The sequence below is a fragment of the Acanthopagrus latus genome, chromosome 17, assembly GCF_904848185.1.
Source record: "Acanthopagrus latus isolate v.2019 chromosome 17, fAcaLat1.1, whole genome shotgun sequence".
Lineage (NCBI taxonomy): Eukaryota > Metazoa > Chordata > Actinopteri > Spariformes > Sparidae > Acanthopagrus > Acanthopagrus latus.
The window spans coordinates 24,895,315-24,913,749 of NC_051055.1; the positions used below are offsets into that span (position 1 = coordinate 24,895,315).

General features: G+C 38.7%; 2 protein-coding genes across 4 annotated transcripts; both read right to left on the minus strand.

The window, feature by feature from the left end:
* Positions 1–105: 105 nt before the first annotated feature.
* LOC119006746 (sialic acid-binding Ig-like lectin 13) lies at positions 106–7,837 on the minus strand. Its single transcript, XM_037075795.1, has 8 exons — positions 7,535–7,837; positions 6,957–7,029; positions 6,331–6,681; positions 5,862–6,170; positions 3,430–3,744; positions 2,721–2,799; positions 2,009–2,087; positions 106–1,932 (listed from the first exon to the last, which is right to left on the minus strand). Exons 2-8 carry the CDS (start codon positions 7,000–7,002, stop codon positions 1,726–1,728), a joined length of 1,386 nt encoding a protein of 461 aa, XP_036931690.1. The 5' UTR covers positions 7,003–7,029; positions 7,535–7,837; the 3' UTR covers positions 106–1,725.
* Positions 7,838–8,340: 503 nt separating this feature from the next.
* On the minus strand, positions 8,341–17,178 carry LOC119006738 (sialic acid-binding Ig-like lectin 12). 3 transcript variants are annotated; one of them, XM_037075780.1, is made up of 11 exons: positions 17,053–17,178; positions 15,039–15,111; positions 14,445–14,795; positions 13,977–14,285; positions 12,628–12,975; positions 12,161–12,469; positions 11,026–11,361; positions 10,558–10,866; positions 10,162–10,425; positions 9,517–9,622; positions 8,341–9,402 (listed from the first exon to the last, which is right to left on the minus strand). In XM_037075780.1, exons 2-11 carry the CDS (start codon positions 15,082–15,084, stop codon positions 9,294–9,296), a joined length of 2,487 nt encoding a protein of 828 aa, XP_036931675.1. In that variant the 5' UTR covers positions 15,085–15,111; positions 17,053–17,178; the 3' UTR covers positions 8,341–9,293. The 3 variants fall into 3 exon arrangements, with proteins under 3 accessions (XP_036931675.1, XP_036931676.1, XP_036931678.1); XM_037075781.1 differs by having other exon boundaries at positions 17,049–17,087; XM_037075783.1 differs by lacking the exons at positions 10,558–10,866; positions 11,026–11,361.
* Between the last annotated feature and the right edge of the window lie 1,257 nt (positions 17,179–18,435).

Below are 18,435 nucleotides of genomic sequence, written 5' to 3' on the forward strand. Positions count from 1 at the left end.
TATTTTACTCCTTCAGACCAGCAGAGCTTCAAGACCAACAAAAGTGAAAACCTCACCACATCAGACATTAACATGTATTGGAATCAAGAACACTACAACATTACAAAATGTTAAATTCTTTTATTTGTTCATGAAAAATACATTTTATTATTATTTTTTCTTTTTTACTTTTCCACATTTTAGGCCAAACTCTCACACGCTCCTGAAAGTCAGCCTCAACAATGACAGAGACTAAAGGAGAGGCTCTCTTGCCTGTTTCTAAAATCTGGTATACTAAACACTCAACAGAGTGATGTGCACGACTGTGGAGGTAATTAGTATAAGGAAGAACTCCAAAATTAGTATTAATGAGGTTTTAGGATGAGGTTTCCACTTCCTTATACCTGAGACATAAACAGACTATGTGAGTTTGTTTCTCCTTCCATTGTCTAGCACACTTTGTGATAATAGGATCCTCTGCTGTAGCTTATAGGCATACTATGTACATACACAAAACATTTGAAAAAACAAAACAGATTTTCTATACTGTTGTCTGTTGACATAAACAAAACATGCTAAATTTATGCAAAACAGAAAGGTAGCTCTCAATTTACATATGCTAATCACTATCATAATGTGCTGATATAATTGTCACACCACAGTGAGGGATGTCCTGTCTTGGGTTTTTTGTCTTGTGAATTTCATGTTTTATTTTGAAAGGTAACTCTCCTCTCGTTTCAGGTCGTTGCCCTTCCTCTTGTGTCACCTGTCTGACCTCATCCCTAATCCTTGATTGTTTCCACCTGTGCTCCCCTCCCTCACGTGTATAAAGTCTTTGTCTTTCCCTGTCTGTGTTGCCAGAGTATTTCGTTTGTCCTGTTGAATATATCCAGCCTTGTTGATAGTCTTGTTCCTTGCCAAGTTAAGTATTGTCAAGCTTTATTTTCTGTCTTTGTATTCCTCTGAAGATGAGTGATTTTGTGTTAATAATTGTTGGTCAGACCTTTTTGTTTCCAGCCAGATAATTTGATAGTGTTTGCTTTTTCCTCCTTTGGAGCATTTTCTTTTGATAATTTTTGTAACATAGAGTACATAATTTTGATAGCCTGTGAGCTTTTTCCTCTGAGAGTGAGTTCTTGTTTATTACATTTTCATAGTATTAGTTTTTTGAGATCAGTATAGTTTTCCTATTTCCTCCTACAGGAGTGTTTTTTGTTCATTTTGTGCTCTTTATTGTCTTGTCTTGTCCTCTGGACCCAAAGTTTTTCATAGCCAATTTATTTATCATTCTGTCTGAAGAGATACGAACCTGAAAATAAAACCTGTCATTACCGTCGCCAGTCTGCATCTGAGTCCTCTCTCTTTGTCGAGCCTGACAATAATTATGCACAAAAATATGAAGTGACCCAAAAAACTGTAAAAAATTTTTTTTTAAAAAAAGCCAAATAAACTACATAAAAAAACAAGGGAACATGATTCTGTTCAATCTAAATTTATGTTTCAAAGCAACGACAGCTACAAAAACAAAAAAATAAAAAAATAACTTGCACAACAATATAGTGACCTGTGATCTAATTGCGCAAAACACTCTTCCTTTTAAATTTAACCTGGGCATATTCACATTCCACTGCCTTATTCTCCGGTCCAGGCTGGAATTCATCGTATAGGTTTCCCATCTCAAGTGCATCACTGACAAAATTTCTGCTCATTGCTCCCACTGCGCACCTCTCCTCCTCAAGGTAGGAGTTACCAGGCTGACCCTTGTTCAGAGTCTTCTTCCTTCCTCTTCCTGCTCTTGGTTTTCCAATTCACAGAAGAGTAAATCACATCACTGCCCTCCTCACCGGGCAAGTTGGCGCTGTTTGGCTCGGAGTTGGCTGCAGGTTCGGCGACACCTCCCTGTCTCGCCTCGTTGGTATTGATATAAATGGCTTCTTCTTCTGCATTGGGTTCCTACAGTTAAAGAGAAGGTTAGCGGTGCAGGTGATCTGCTAATAAGGTTTCAGTGCCTAAAGGAGAAAACTCGTACCTCATCTGCCTCTCCACTTGTGAGAACTTGGCTCATAGCAACTGTGCTCTTATGAACGACCTGGTGAGTCCTCTGAGCCCTGAAGAATACAGAAGAGGATTAAATGGTCCAATTTAACCTACAAGGGTATGTTTGATTCATCTGTGTCGACAGGATGAAACTACTGACTATAAAAAAAAGTCAACAAGGAAGTCCACCTAATCATGTTGTTGAAATAATATCAAAAATGATGGATGTGTTATACATGAATATTGTCCAATGAAACATGTTGACTGACTGAATGAATATTAGCCAAAGATAACACATCAGTTTGGCAGTATGTGAATCTACTTAACACAAAGTTATATTCTGTGTATTATTGATTGTAATTTGTAAAATTAATGTTGATTTACCTAATATTGTTTGTTATGTCATATCCCATGTTTCCCATGTGTTATTATTAATTATATGTTCATGTAAACTTTACTGTTGCTGCTCTAGAAACAATATCTAATTATATTTACAGTAAGAATCAGCACTAATCTCACTCTGATAAGAAAGAAATCTCATGACAGTACAATGCCTCTTTCTCTTAAAGATCTGAATGTATTTAAAGTCACCATACGTGTATTTGCATCCCTGGCATTGTGTCAGTATTTGCACTCACAGACATTAAATTAAAAAAAAGGGAAAGTGTCAAAGTAACATTTTTTGTCTCAAGGTGTTACCCTACCTGATGACCAACAGCAGACCACATATTATTAGAAATAGAGCCACAATTATGGTGATGAACACTAGCAACATCACGAAGTCTGAAACATACAGGAGACAATGCAAGATTAAGTATAAAGACGTCACTCAGACAGGAGACAATTCTTCTGGTAAACGTTTGAACATAGTACTATATAAGGAAGTCAGCCTGAAGAGTGGTACTTCAGGTAAAATCACACACACAAAAAGGTGTTTTATCGCTACTTACTTGTATATACCTGTTTTATTCATTTATCATGTAGTTGAATTAATTCACATATCAATCAGTGGTTGTTCTTATCAAATTTCATCTTAGTCATTTTAAAAGTGATGTGCTAAATGTGCACATTAGAGAGGTTAACAGGAAATGGGCTGTTTTAACACCTGAAACGGTCAGCAGATATTTACACACATTTACATAACAGCTGTTTGGCAAACCCCTTAACCCAACCTTGACATAACCCTAATCTTAACCACTGACTTACAAATCACCCTCTTCCCAGTTATGTTCTCCCTGAAAGCACACACAGGTTGTACACAAACACCTCTCTCTCTCTCTCTCTCTCTCTCTCTCTCTCTCTCTCTCTCTCTCTAAATTAATGAATGAGTTGAATTTGTGCAAATAAAGGCATAATTTAAAGAAACTGTCAGATAACCAAGCACATAAAAAAATCAATACAATTAAAACTGACCTTGATGTTTTGCAGATATTTGAGGCTCAAGGTTGTTGACACAAAATCTCTGAGTAGCTGATCCCAGGGAGTTGGAGCTGTGGCAGAGCAAAGTGGAAAGATCCCTCTGTTGTGGTTGACTCACAGTGATGATGCTCCTCAGACCTGAGATGTTTAGAGGCTCACTGCTGGTTGCAAACCTGTCAGAGTGATTGACAGGTAACCCATCCAAATACCACTGTAGAGCAGGAGGAGGATTCCCCACAGTCTCACAGGAACAGTTAAGCTGGTCTGCAGTTTGAATGCAGCCATATGAGGACAGGATCTGTGGAGCAACTGTGATGAACACAGAGAAGACAGACATGAGTCAGCTAAAGTCATTTTTGATCTTTTTTCCCCCTTTTTTTTAGGTGCAGTACAAGTGACAAATGTGAACACATGACACAAGATGAGACAAATGAACTAATAACAAAGAAACACAAAAACAAACAAAAAAGATTATAATAATAGATAATAAGAATAAATGCAGTGCCATTAATGAAGTTTATCACTTAGAAACCAGTCAAAGGATCAACAGGGAATTGGTTTAACTTTGTAACCAGGAGTCAGTGGATAAAGGGAGAAAGATCCAGGTGGCAGTTCACATCAAACACCAAAGACCACTTGTGATACTTATAGTGAACATCTATTTGACTGATGTTGGACCGTCCAGATCCAATAGCATTTTCTGCCTCGCAGAAAAAAGGACCACTGTCTCTGGAAGCTTTAATGTTTAAAACATGTCCAGTCCCCATGACAGTCTCCTGACCTCCATCAGCTCTGTACCAGGTGTAGTTCTTTACTGCAGGGTTGGCAGTACTGCTGCATGTCAGAGTCACAATGCTGTTTTCTGGTACTGGACCAGAGGGACTGACTGACACTGTGGTGTTTTGGGGTGAATCTGTAATTGTAATTATTTTTTACTTGAATTTATAAATGTAAATGTTGATTGCACAATCTAATGTTATAGAATAATGACACTGTCAGTGTTCACAAAGATCCCTTCAAACCTAATTTTCAATATACACTTTTTTTAAAGATATCCTTTGAAAACAAATCCTTTTGACTGATGACTTAAGATTGTTGAACCAAGAGGGAACAGCAAATCAAAACTGAAGTCAGCAGTAAAAGAGCTAGTTAGCTGTTAACTGTTAGCAGCTAGTGAGCAGTAGAGTCCTGCTGTCTTTGACTAAGAGAGCCAACAGCTAACAGAGCTAACAGCTAACAGAGCTAACAGCTAACAGAGCTAACAGCTAACAGAGCTAACACCTGACAGATAACAGCTAACAGAACTAAAATCTAACAGAGCTAACAGCTAACAGAGATAACAGCTAACAGAGCTGACACCTGACAGATAACAGCTAACAGAACTAACGTCTAACAGAGCTAACAGCTAACAGAGATAACAGCTAACAGAGCTAACAGCTAACAGAGCTAACATCTGACAGACAACAGCTAACAGAACTAACATCTAACAGAGCTAACAGCTAACAGAGCCAACAGCTAACAGAGCCAACAGCTAACAGAGATAACAGCTAACAGAGCCAACAGCTAACAGAGCCAACAGCTAACAGAGATAACAGCTAACAGAACTAACATCTAACAGAGCTAACAGCTAACAGAGATAACAGCTAACAGAGCTAACATCTGACAGACAACAGCTAACAGAACTAACATCTAACAGAGCTAACAGCTAACAGAGATAACAGCTAACAGAGCCAACAGCTAACAGAGATAACAGCTAACAGAGCTAACCGCTAACAGAGCTAACAGCTTCCAGCAGAGTGAAACACTCAGTAGAGCTGAAAGTTTCTATTTAAAGAACATGAAGTGTTAAACAGTGAAGTGCAGTTTAGTGACAACACAACATGTTTACAGTAACAGTATTTCAGCTGTGTACAGTTGGAGGTAGAAGTACTTTGAGTTTAGAGTTACAGATACTTAACATCATGTTACCAAACTGTGTTCAGATATGTAACCAGATACCAGCAGTGACCAGCTGGTGGAGTCGTGGCTTCATGGTACAAAGACTGAAACATCTCAGACTGACACACAGAATGTTTTGTGTTCAAACATTTATATTATTATCTTATTGAGCAAAATAAATCTTTCCTCAACATTTTAATTGTGTTTTTATTATGCCACTGATAACTGACAACTAAAGGTAACAATAAGGTAAAGAAGGATTCTTCTGATTGATGATCAATCATCGGCCAATACTGCTCCATCAATTAGTGATTGGTGATCAGCCACAAAAGTCATGATCAGAGCACCTTTATCACTAATGCATTAACGGACTGTTTAATTGAGTGTTTCAGCCCTGATTCAAGCTAAGTAAAGAAGGATAAGAAAAAATATATCAGTTATAATGTGTAAAAGTTTGATGAATTTCACAAGAAGACAAATTAACTCACATGAAACATCAGCTGTCAAACTGGTGCTAACTGACTGAGAGCTGCCATCTTGTTTGTTGTAGACTGCAGTACAGGAGATTATCTGTCCGTGATGAAGGCGAGAAGCAGTGAAGGTCAGAACAGAGGTCTGGACTTTAGTTCTGTCCTGATTCTCCTGCAGTGACTCCTGAATGTGACCCAGGCTGGAGGTCCATGTCAGAGCTGGAGGATGAGACAGACAGGGAGCTGGAGCAGAGCACTTCAAACTCACTGAGGCTCCCTCCTCCACCTTCAGTGTGGACGGAGTCAGAGTCGGTGTGGGTGGATCATCTGGTGGGAAAAAAACATTTGAACCAATCAATAAATAAACAGTAATCATTACTCTCCATCTTTACTTTATTTGCAGAATGCAGTAAATGCAACACAAGGTCACGGCAGGTCTAGAAGGATCTTATGGCTGAAGTGTTGGGAAATGGACTGTAAAACCTACCTGTGACTGAAATGTGCAACTTCTGGTCATGAAAATTAAATTTGAACACATCACATTGCACTCTTAATAAATATTCTTTGCTGTGCTCAGGTCTCATGTTGTTCAGGGTTGTGCTGCAGTCTCTTCTTTTCAAGTCTCCTTTCAGTTCTCCTTGTATTGCACTTGATTGTGGATTACTGCTGTTAAACACAACAGTCTGTACATCAGATTTCCACAATGCTCCACATGTTCCATCAATACTTGAGATATACTGGTCCTCTACATCAAAGGAGCAGGGGATGGTCACACAGGATCCACTCAGGACTTTTATAGTCTGTGGTATAAAGACCTCAGTCCGTCCACACAGGGCAGCTAAAACACAAGACACACATCTTTGAATATGTAGTAGCAAAAACTGCTTTACAGTAAGAGAAGGACATTTTACCATTTGGTTGCTTTTCTAACGTCTCAGCACTAAACCTTTAATCATCAGAGAAATGCAGCAGAAGACTTCTTTAGTTCACTCCATCCTTTATTTGCTGCAGCATGTATTACAGATCATTTACTTTGGGCTGAATTTCTAATTAACGTGACATATTTATAGTTTTTATAATCGTCGATCCAAATGTGAATGAACTTGAACTCACTTTGCAGCAGACAGCCGATGAGAAGGACAGTCAGAGCTGCAGCCATCTCTGCGTGTCAGGAGAGGCAGAAACTCTGGAGAACACACATGGAACAATTCACATCTTTAGTACATTTCATCTTTCAAACATTTTATTGTCACACCGCAGTGAGGGATGTCCTGTCTTGGGTTTTTTCTTGTGAAATTCATGTTTTATTTTGAAAGGTTACTCTTCTCCTTTCAGGTCACTTGCCCTTCCTCTTGTGTCACCGGTCTGGCTTCATCCCTGATCCTTGATTGTTTTCACCCTCCCTAATGTGTATAAAGTCTTTGTCTTCCTCTGTCTGCGTTGCCAGAGTATTTCGTCGTCTTGTCGTGTACATCCAGCCCTGTTCACAGCCTTGTTATCCAAAGAGTTAAGTATTGCCAAGTTTTATTTACTGTTTTGTATTCTCTTGACAAGAATGATTTTGTTTTCATAATTTTTTTGGATAAGGATTTTGATTTTCAGTTAAGCATTTCATAGCCTTTGTTTTCCTCCTTGTGGAGCGCGTGAATGTTCATGAGTTGATGTGTCATATAAAAGTTAGGGTAACTTACCTTTTCTTCAGCTCTTACAACACACCATGAAAGATGAACAGAGAAATGAAGTTCCTTCAGAGTTGTGCTGCTTTTTAAAATACCCTGTAAAAGTCGACTTGAAAATGAGGAAGTCACAGAAATTAACATGGGTGTGACGGCAATTTTTTTTTTCTTTTTTTAGATTAACATGTGTCTTGATCCTAGTTTTCACTTCACGAGTCACAAAAAAATGAATTATTCATGACAAAACAGTGTAATTAGCCTTTACTATCAAAGTGATTTACACAGTGACTACAAAAACAATAACATTGTTATATTTAACACTGATCAAATTAACCTGCAGTGTGGTTCCACTGGCTGCGTGTTGAAGTGTCCTTGAGCAAGACACTTCACCCTAAAATGCTCTTGATGGCTGTTGAATCTGCGAGAAAACAAATGTGTGAATTGCAGCTTCCGCCTCCGCCATCAATGTGTAAATGTGTGAGGGCGTGGGTCAATATGGCAGGTATTGCATTTACCAACAGGACATTATTTGTGCAAAGTGAATGACTAAAACATAACTTTCAAACATAACTGTTCTCATAAACTGCCTTCAATGATGTCACTCAGTGGTTAAATTACATTGTGGGTAATGTAGGCAGCACAATTTGAAGAGGAAGGAGAACTTATGGAGAATAAAAGGAGATATTGTCGGTTCTGCTTTATCGGTTTTGATCATTTGATTTCAAACTGTCCGTAATGAATTAAAGTCACCTCACTTCCTCCTGTCGTGTCTACTGCAGATGAGAGTTTGTCAAAACACCGAGTTCGACATAATGTTTCTCTTCTAGAAGTTCTTTATTGTTTGCAAGCAAGAGTCACTCATCAGCTGCACATAGATGATGACTGAAGAGAGGCGTCTCTCCTTATCATTTTATAATATCAGAACCCAATATGCACAATTGCAGCAGTCACAAGGTTACATGTGAACTCACAAAAACAATTCCCACCATCTCCACATCGACCTCAGGTTACACATTATCTCAATATATACATACTTAACTGAGTTCTCACCTATGCACTCTATATTATTGACAGTATTTCTTACATTTCATATACAAGAACATATCAAAATAATAAAGGGGCATTTCCCTCACACTCCTTTGCCCTATATTTACCATGGACTCCAGAGAGTATTTGCCAAAACACGTGCCGTTACTCTGTTTGGGAGGACATTCTCTAGTATTGCTAGATGAAGCTCAGTGTTGAGACAGTCATTTTGTAATTACACTTTGTTTCTGAGTCTTGATTCTTCCATCAAGTGCCACATGAATCCTGTTCTGTCCATATTCCTTCACAATATTTCACTTCCTATTAAGAAAATCACGAGAACGATGTCTTGTCTCTTCATTCAAAATGTATTTTCTACTCTAAATCAAATCTACTACTGCAGACCAGCTGAGCTTCAAGACCAACAGAAGTGAAAACCTCACCACCTGAAGCATTAACATATAGTGTAATCAAGCACACTATGATGAAGTTTGAAACAGACTTGATATCATTTTACATGAAAGTTTTCATGGAGAAAGTATTCATCTGAATTACATTTTATACTTGTAATGTTTCGTGAATGTTTCTCAGCAAAAAATAAATACTCAAACACTCATAACTAAGTGTGAATTTGAAGCATTTCAAGAGAGAGCAGAGTAACAAAATATGAAGTATGAAAAAAGCAATAAAACCTTTCATTATGTTATCTGATAATTATCAGGCTCATCGTCAGAGGAAGCTGACGTGGTCATTTTGGAGTGTGTCCGATGACGTCATACTCTGGAGATAAGTCTCTACGCTCCAGTGACATGTAGGTTCTGTCCTCCTCTTTTGGCTTCACACTCTTTCTTGCTTTGCTTTAAGGAAAAAAGAGAAACAAATACTCATTAAATTCTTTCTTCTATAGACCATCCTTCTCCTAATCAGCAGAGCTTTCAATAAAATCTATATAATCTATTGTAACATCATACCAAAGGATCACCACGTAGACTGTGAAGAAGACGTTCACACAGAGAGATACAGCAGCACCAGCCAAGAGAAGAAGTCCACTGTACGGTCCAAGATACTGTTCAGGACCTGTCAGAAGAAATAACATAACACTCATCAGATCACTGTTGAGGGTCACTTTTATTCAACAGTGGCTCAGTCATCCCGTATGCGTTGCCTGTGACACAGGCAAATATTAGCAAGGAAGAATAAATTAGTTTTGAGGGTAGGTCTTATTCTAGATTTTAAATCATAATGAAGGAAATACTATAGTGTCTGAGAAAATTCTAGAAATCATGATAGCTTTCAATTAATCAACAGAACCTGTATTGAGCACAAAGACAAACCATGAGGCTCAAGGCTGCAGACACAAAATCTCTGAGTAGCTGATCCCAGGGAGTTGGACATGTTTACAGTGGGGCTCAAAGGTTTGAGATCACTAGTCAAGATACTTTGCATTTGTTTTGTATGAAGTAACTTTTTTTTTCTGTGTCTCTGTGTTTAGAACAACAATTTTACCGATTAAAACACTGACAGGGAATTGGTTAAAGTTTGTAACCAGGAGTCGATGGACAAAGGGAGAAAGATCCAGGTGGCAGTTCACACCAAAGACCACTTGTGATACTTACTGTGAACATCTATTTGACTGATGTTGGACCGTCCAGATCCAATAGTATTTTCTGCCCCGCAGAAAAATGGACCAATGTCTCTTGAAGCTTTAATGTTTAAAACATGTCCAGCTCCAATAAAAGTCTCCTGACCTCCGTCAGCTCTGTACCAGGTGTAGCTCCTTACTGCAGGGTTGGCAGTACTGCTGCATGTCAGAGTCACTCTGCTGTTCTCTGGTACTGGACCAGAGGGACAGACTGACACTGTGGTGTTTTTGGGTGAGTCTGAAAAATGTAAAATTATCTGTTATTGTATTATCAATAGTTGTGATTTTATAACATATTTGCAATTAAATAAATGGAGATTATGCCCCATTTTCCCCCAAAGAAATTGACCCCCAAGACAAATTAACTCACATGAAACATCAGCTGTCAAACTTGTGCTAACTGACTGAGAGCTGCCATCTTGTTTGTTGTAGACTGCAGTACAGGAGATTATCTGTCCGTGATGAAGGCGAGAAGCAGTGAAGGTCAGAACAGAGGTCTGGACTTTAGTTCTGTCATGACTCTCCTGCAGTGAGTCCTGAATGTGACCCAGGCTGGAGGTCCATGTCAGAGCTGGAGGATGAGACAGACAGGGAGCTGGAGCAGAGCACTTCAAACTCACTGAGGTTCCCTCCTCCACCTTCAGTGTGGACGGAGTCAGAGTCGGTGTGGGTGGATCATCTGGTGGGAAAAAAACATTTGGACCAATCAATAAATAAACAGTAATCATTACTCTCCATCTTTATTTTATTTACAACATACAATAAAACAAAACAAAGTCAAAGCAGTTCTACAAGGAACTGTTGACTGAAGTATAAGAAGATGGTCTGTAAAACCTACCTGTGACTGAAATGTCCACCTGTCTTTGTAAATAATTATATTGCACACCATCGCATTCAAGTCTCAAAAAATACTTCATGCTGTTCTCAGGTCTCATGTTGTTCAGGGTTGTGGTGCAGTCTCTGTTTGTTAACTTTCCTGTCAAATGTCCTGTAGTTTGTGGATCCCTGCTGTTAAACACAACATTCTGTAGATCATGTTTCCACACTGCTCTACATGTTTCATCCACGTTTGATTTATATTTGTCCTCTACATCAAAGGAGCAGGGGATGTTCACACAGGATCCACTCAGAACCTTTATAGTCTGTGGTATAAAGATGATGAACTGTGAAGACCCTGAAACACAAGACACAAATCTTCGAATGAGAACAAGTGAATACTGCTTTACATTAATGAGGAAATTTCATTGATGGGTTGCTTTGCTAAAATCTCAGCATGATCACTTTATTCATAAAATGATCCAAAATGACTGTTAAGCTTCTGTTTTGTCCTCACACTCCTTTATTTTGTAGATGTGTATAGCCTTGGACTGATCATTATGAAGGAAATGTTGATTGCAGTTTTTCAAAGTTAATCTTTCAGAAAAAATACTTTCAATGAATTACTAATTAAAATTGTTGACAATTCTTTTTTCTGTATTATGTCTGTTTCTGTTGATGGATTACAAAAGATGCTCAGGTTTGGTGCTCAGCCACTGATTGTTGCCATCACTGATTGTTGTTTCCCTAATTTTTTGTTACACAGTTATTAATTAATTATGTTTTTACAGTGTTAATTAAGTGTAAATTATTCGTATTATTATCTTATCAAGCAAAATAAATCTAATTATTTCTTCAATATTTTAATGGTGCTTTTATTATGACACTAATAACCGACAACTTGAGTTAATAGTAAATTAAAGAAGCATTCTTCTGATCGATGATCAGCATTGGCCAATACTGCCTCCATCAACTAGTGATTGGTGATCAGCCACAAAAGTCATGATCAGAGCACCTTTAACTACTAATGTACTAATAGACTGTCTAATTAACTGTTTCAGCCCTGATTCAAACTAAGTCAAAGAAACTAAGAAAAAAGACATAAATAATAATGTTTAAAATTATGATGAATTTCACAAGAAGACAAATGAACTCACATGAAACATCAGCTGTCAAACTGCTGCTAACTGACTGAGAGCTGCCATCTTGTTTGTTGTAGACTGCAGTACAGGAGATTATCTTTCCGTGATGAAGGCGAGAAGCAGTGAAGGTCAGAACAGAGGTCTGGACTTTAGTTCTGTCCAGATTCTCCTGCAGTGAGCCCCGAATGTGACCCAGGCTGGAGGTCCATGTCAGAGCTGGAGGATGAGACAGACAGGGAGCTGGAGCAGAGCACTTCAAACTCACTGAGGTTCCCTCCTCCACCTTCAGTGTGGACGGAGTCAGAGTCGGTGTGGGTGGATCATCTGGTGGGAAAGAACATTTGGACCAATCAATTAATAAACAGTAATCATTACTCTCCATCTTTGATTTATTTACAACATACAATAAAACAAAACAAAGTCAAAGCAGTTCTACATGGAGCTGTTGACTGAAGTGTAAGAAAATTGACTTTAAAACTTACCTTTGACAGAAATGTCCATCTGTCCTGTTTTAAAATCATATTTAAGGCCATTGTCGCATTCAAGTCCGAAAAAATACTTCATGCTGTTCTCAGGTCTCATGTTGTTCAGGGTTGTGGTGCAGTCTCTGTTTGTTAAGTTTCCTGTCAAATGTCCTGTCAAATGTCCTGTAGTTTGTGGATCCCTGCTGTTAAACACAACAGTCCCTTGATCATTTTTCCACACTGCTCTACATGTTTCATCCACATTTGATTTATACGTGTCCTCTACATCAAAGGAGCAGGGGATGGTCACACAGGATCCACTCAGAACCTCTATAGTCTGTGGCAAGATGATAAACTGTGAAGACACTGAAACACAAGACACAAATCTTTGAATAAGAACAAGTGAATATTGCTTTACAGTAATGAGGAAATTTCATTGTTGGGTTACTTTGCTAAAATCTCAGCATGATCACTTTAGTCATAAAATGATCCAAAATGACTGTTAAGCTCCTGTTTTGTCCTCACACTCTTTTGTTTTGTAGATGTGCTTAGACTTGGACTGATCATTTTGAAGGAAATGTTGATTGCAGTTTTTTAAAGTTATTCTCTCAGAAAAAATACTTTCGATTATTTACTTATTAAGATTGTTGACAATTCTTTTTTCTGTATTATGTCTGTTTCTGTTGATGGATTACAAAAGATGCTCAGGTTTGATCAGCCACTGATTGTTGCCATCAGTCACAAAGGACTTGCTGGTAGGACCTAAAAATATATTGAACCAAGAGGGAACTGTAAATCCAAATTGAAGTCAGTAATAAGAGAGCTAGTTAACTGTTAGCTGTTAGCAGCCAGTGAGCAGTAGAGTCCTACTGTGTTTGGCTAACAGAGCTAACAGCTAACAGAGCTAACAGCTAACAGAGCTAACAGCTAACAGAGCTAACAGCTCTCAGCAGATTGAAACACTCAGTAGAACTGAAAGTTTCTATTTAAAGAACATGAAGTGTTAAAGAGTGAAGTGCAGTTTAGTGACAACACAACATGTTTACAGTAACAGTATTTCAGCTGAGTACAGTTGGAGGTAGAAGTACTTTGAGTTTACAGTTACAGATACTTAACATCATTTTACCAAACTGTGTTCAGACATGTAACCAGATACCAGCAGTGACCAGCTGGTGGAGTCGTGGCTTCATGGTACAAAGACTGAAACATCTCAGACTGACACACAGAATGTTTCCATAATTCTTTGTTATACAATTATTTGTCCTATTTCTTTTTTCTGAATTTCATTTTTTTATATATATATATATTTTTATATGATATGTCAAATGATGAATGAATGAATGTCACCTTAGGAAAAGTGAACTCACATGAAACATCAGCTGTCAAACTGGTGCTAACTGACTGAGAGCTGCCATCTTGTTTGTTGTAGACTGCAGTACAGGAGATTATCTTTCCGTGATGAAGGCGAGAAGCAGTGAAGGTCAGAACAGAGGTCTGGACTTTAGTTCTGTCCAGATTCTCCTGCAGTGACTCCTGAATGTGAACCAGGCTGGAGGTCCATGTCAGAGCTGGAGGATGAGACAGACAGGGAGCTGGAGCAGAGCACTTCAAACTCACTGAGGTTCCCTCCTCCACCTTCAGTGTGGACGGAGTCAGAGTCGGTGTGGGTGGATCATCTGGTGGGAAAGAACATTTGGACCAATCAATAAATAAACAGTAATCATTACTCTCCATCTTTACTTTATTTGCAGAATGCAGTAAATGCAACACAAGGTCACAGCAGGTCTAGAAGGATCTTATGACTGAAGTGTTGGGAAATGGACTGTAAAACCTACCTGTGACTGAAATGTGCAACTTCTGGTCACGAAAACTATGTTTGAAGTGATCACATTGCACTCTTAATAAATATTCTTTGCTGTGCTCAGGTCTCATGTTGTTCAGGGTTGTGCTGCAGTCTCTTCTTGTCAAGTCTCCTTTCAGTTCTCCTTGTATTGCACTTGATTGTGGATTACTGCTGTCAAACACAACAGTCTGTTCCTCAGATTTCCACATTGCTCTACATGTTCCATCAATACGTGAGATATACTGGTCCTCTACATCAAAGGAGCAGGGGATGGTCACACAGGATCCACTCAGGACTTTTATAGTCTGTGGTATAATGGTCTTGAACTGTCCACACAGGGCAGCTGAAACACAAGACACAAATCTTTGAGCATGTTCAAGTGAAAACTGCTTTACAGTAATAGCTGGACATTTTTTAGATAAAAAAGTTTTTATTTGTTTTCAAATTGTTTTTTTTTCAGTTTTTAAAGAAAAGAAAATTGCACTCCTGTTGGAATAAAGTTCTACAAAAAGCAGCTGAAGACTTTTGTAGCTCACTGTATCTTTACTTTGCTGCAGCCTGTGCTGCTGAATGAACTTGAACTCACTTTGCAGCAGACAGCCGATGAGAAGGACAGTCAGAGCTGCAGCCATCTCTGTGTGTCAGGAGAGGCAGAAACTCTGGAGAACACACATGGAACAATTCACATCTTCAGTACATTTCATCTTTCATTATGTAATTCTTTTTTGATCAATGTCAGTGTAGGAAAGGCTCCAAAGAAGCCTGTAAGGGATTCTTAGACATTGAAACTCAAATGAATGACAACAAAATTAGATTCTGCAAGGTGTTGTTAAAATGTCTTGAGGGAATGGCTATGCAGCATACAGGCAACTCATGCTGCTTCGAAATCACATCACCACTTTAAAAGCTGTAGCTGAAAAAGTAGATGAGTCTTTACTAATCTAAAGTGCGATTCTTACACATTTGTCAGGCTTCTATAAAGGACTGATGATGAAGATATTCAACAAAATTTTTCTTCTTACTGTGAGAGATTTGCAAAAATTAAACTAGAAAATTGTGAATGCTAAAGGCTGAAGTTATTTCAGAAATCTGCTGAATGTACTAGAAAATGCATACAACTATAAGAATGGTCAAGAATTTGCAGAAAAGGCTGAAAAGGCAGAAAAGCTGAAAGGTTATAGGCTATAAGAGCTTAAAATTGTGACAAAAAGATGAAAAAGGCTCAAAAGGTGAAGTGCTGTAGAGTAAGAGGGCTGAAAGAGCTTAAAAAGGTGAAAAAGGCTGAAAAGCTGTAGAATAAGAGGGCTGGAAGAGGTTAAAATTGTGAAAATAGTGGAGCTGTTAAGCTCAGTAATCTTGCTTTTTATGAAAGAAGCATGAAACTTTCAGGGATTGTTCTTTAGGACATAAGCTTTAAAGGGATAGTTTGTGTTTTTTGAAGTGGGGTCATATAAAGTACATGTCTATAGTCGATGTGTTCCCTACCGTAATCACCGATCAGCACAGCCTCAGTTTGGAGAAGTAGAGAGCCGTAAGTGTATGTTGTATAGGGAAAATTCACACCGCTTTACGTCGCCGTCAGACAGCCCTTTCTTTTGGCACTACATTTTCTCAACCGTAGAACCTCCGTATCGCTACGCATTAATGCACCTGGGCAACAAGCGATCTGCAAGCGGCGAAATACAGTGTGAGGCCCGGTTGCTGGACGAGAGGTTTACTTTCCATAAAAATAAAACTTAACAGACTGTCGAACCTCCGTATACCTACGCAGTAGTGCAACTGTGTAGGGACACAGAGGTTCTACGGTTGACAAAAATGTTTTGCCAAAAGAAAGGCAGGTCTGACAGCGATGTAAAGCGGTGTGGATTTTCCCTATACAACGTACACTTGAACTGTTTTAGATTATTTAAGGTGAGCCTTGTTTTAAGTGGTTAAATTTTACTTTTTCTCTGGACCCCGTTCACTGCAGTACAAAGCTGAGCGTCTGGGCTGGAGCAGCTCTCTACTTCTCCAAACTGAGGCTGCACTGACCGGTGATTACGCTAGAGAACAGATCAACTATAGATATGTACTTTATATGACCCCACTTCAAAAAACATGAACTATCCCTTTAATTTAAGCTGTGGAGGCATTGTTAATTTGACCTCTGGGGTCAGCTAGAGGTCAGTGACCTCTGTAATATGTCATTTTCATGCACCAAATTGTAAATGTGTGTATTGTAGGATCTAAATGTGATAGAAATGTAAACCAAATATGTATTTCCAAGATTCTGGGCATGAGGAGAACTCATTTATGCCATTGATAGCACTCTAATCAGAAATCTGCTGAATGTACAGTGGAACCCCGGCTTACAAAGACCCTATTTAACGAAAAATTCAAGTTACGAAGGCACTTAACGGCAATATTTCTGCCCGTGGTACGGCAAAATGCCCGCGTAACGAAATGTGTATGAATGCTTCAACAGGCTGCTAATGTTAATCTCTAAGTAGAAGACGAAATAGTGATCGAGCGGAAAAAAAGGAAGCAATAACGTATGTTGAAGGCAAAAGTGACAAACACATTGTGTCTCTATTAATTAAACATTAACTTGACTTACTTACATTTTCTCCAGTTCTTTCAAGCAGGCAGATAAACGATATAGAGAAGAGTGAAGTTCCTCAAATGTTTTTGCACCTTTATTTTATTTCAGCCGCCTGCAAGAGTTGACTTGAAGATCAGGAAGTCACACTTAGTAGTAGATGGGTGTGGTAGTGAAATGTGAGAGAGGTTTTAAGCAGCCCAAATAGTCAGTACTTGGACACATACAATGACGTAACATTGTTTGTTATACCAACCATTTCAAATCTATGGTCTGGCCAACACAAGAATCAAAAAGTGATACAAAAAAACTGATTTATCAACTGATAAATTAAATTACTATGAATAATCAGATAAAACTCAGCACTCAGCTGTGAAGCGACCCTGATGTGCAACACTCATTTAACACACTGTTCTCACATCGCTATGAGACAAGGACAGTGAACATTGACAGCTTCAGCTTATTTTAAATCACTTCTTAACTACGCACTGACTCATAACCAACAGGAACAGCACAACAGATACAATGATTTCATTTTTTATAGAACATAAAGTCTGTTGATTGTTCCAGATCACTCTTTTCTTTGGAGAGAGTTATAACTAACTGGAGGGGACTTGCAGGCTTTTAAACTCTGAGTGGGAGTGTCCTTACAGAGCTGTGAAGGACCCGTGTGAGCTCTAAGTTTCAGAGCCATTAGGGCCACTTGTGGGTCGTTGACCCCACCAGCCTTAATGTGGGTTGGAAGGACTATGTGAGGCCAAGTATGAAATCTCCTGTCTTGTCTTCATCTTGTGGTTTGCTGTTGTAGGGTGAAACTCCTTCCCAGCAGCAACATCTGGCAGTCTGTATGCTTCATCTCCCTCCTCTCTCTTGACTATGTGAGGTCGTCTCCATTTTCCTTTTTCTATTTGCCTACACTAGATGGCAGTATAATTATATTCAGTCATTCTGAGCAGCAGATGGTTTATTTTCCTCAAATGTCAGCATCTCCTGAGAGGTTGTTATTTTTTGACAGTGTTTTAATCATCTTCTGAAATAATTGCCTAAATAAGAGTCTAAACAATAATCAATAGCCAATATAGCAAACTGTGCAGTTATGTGACGGTGAAAACAGCTGTAGAAAATAGCACGTTCGTCAACACATTTTTTAGTCCCCTGTAGGGCCGGGCAATATGGACTTTAATCATATTCTGTTCTTTTATGGCTGAGTATTATATTATAGATCCAGCTTCATGTTGCACACCATAGCCACATCTGAGATGCCACTAGCACAGACAGAGAGTCCTTTCCTGTTGAAAATGTGCAGCTGATAAACATGGAAATGATTTATAGATGTGCATTCACTTTTTACAGAAAGCACTGGGGCTACAGAGGCTGAACAGTACTGTAGCACGTGTACTGTAGT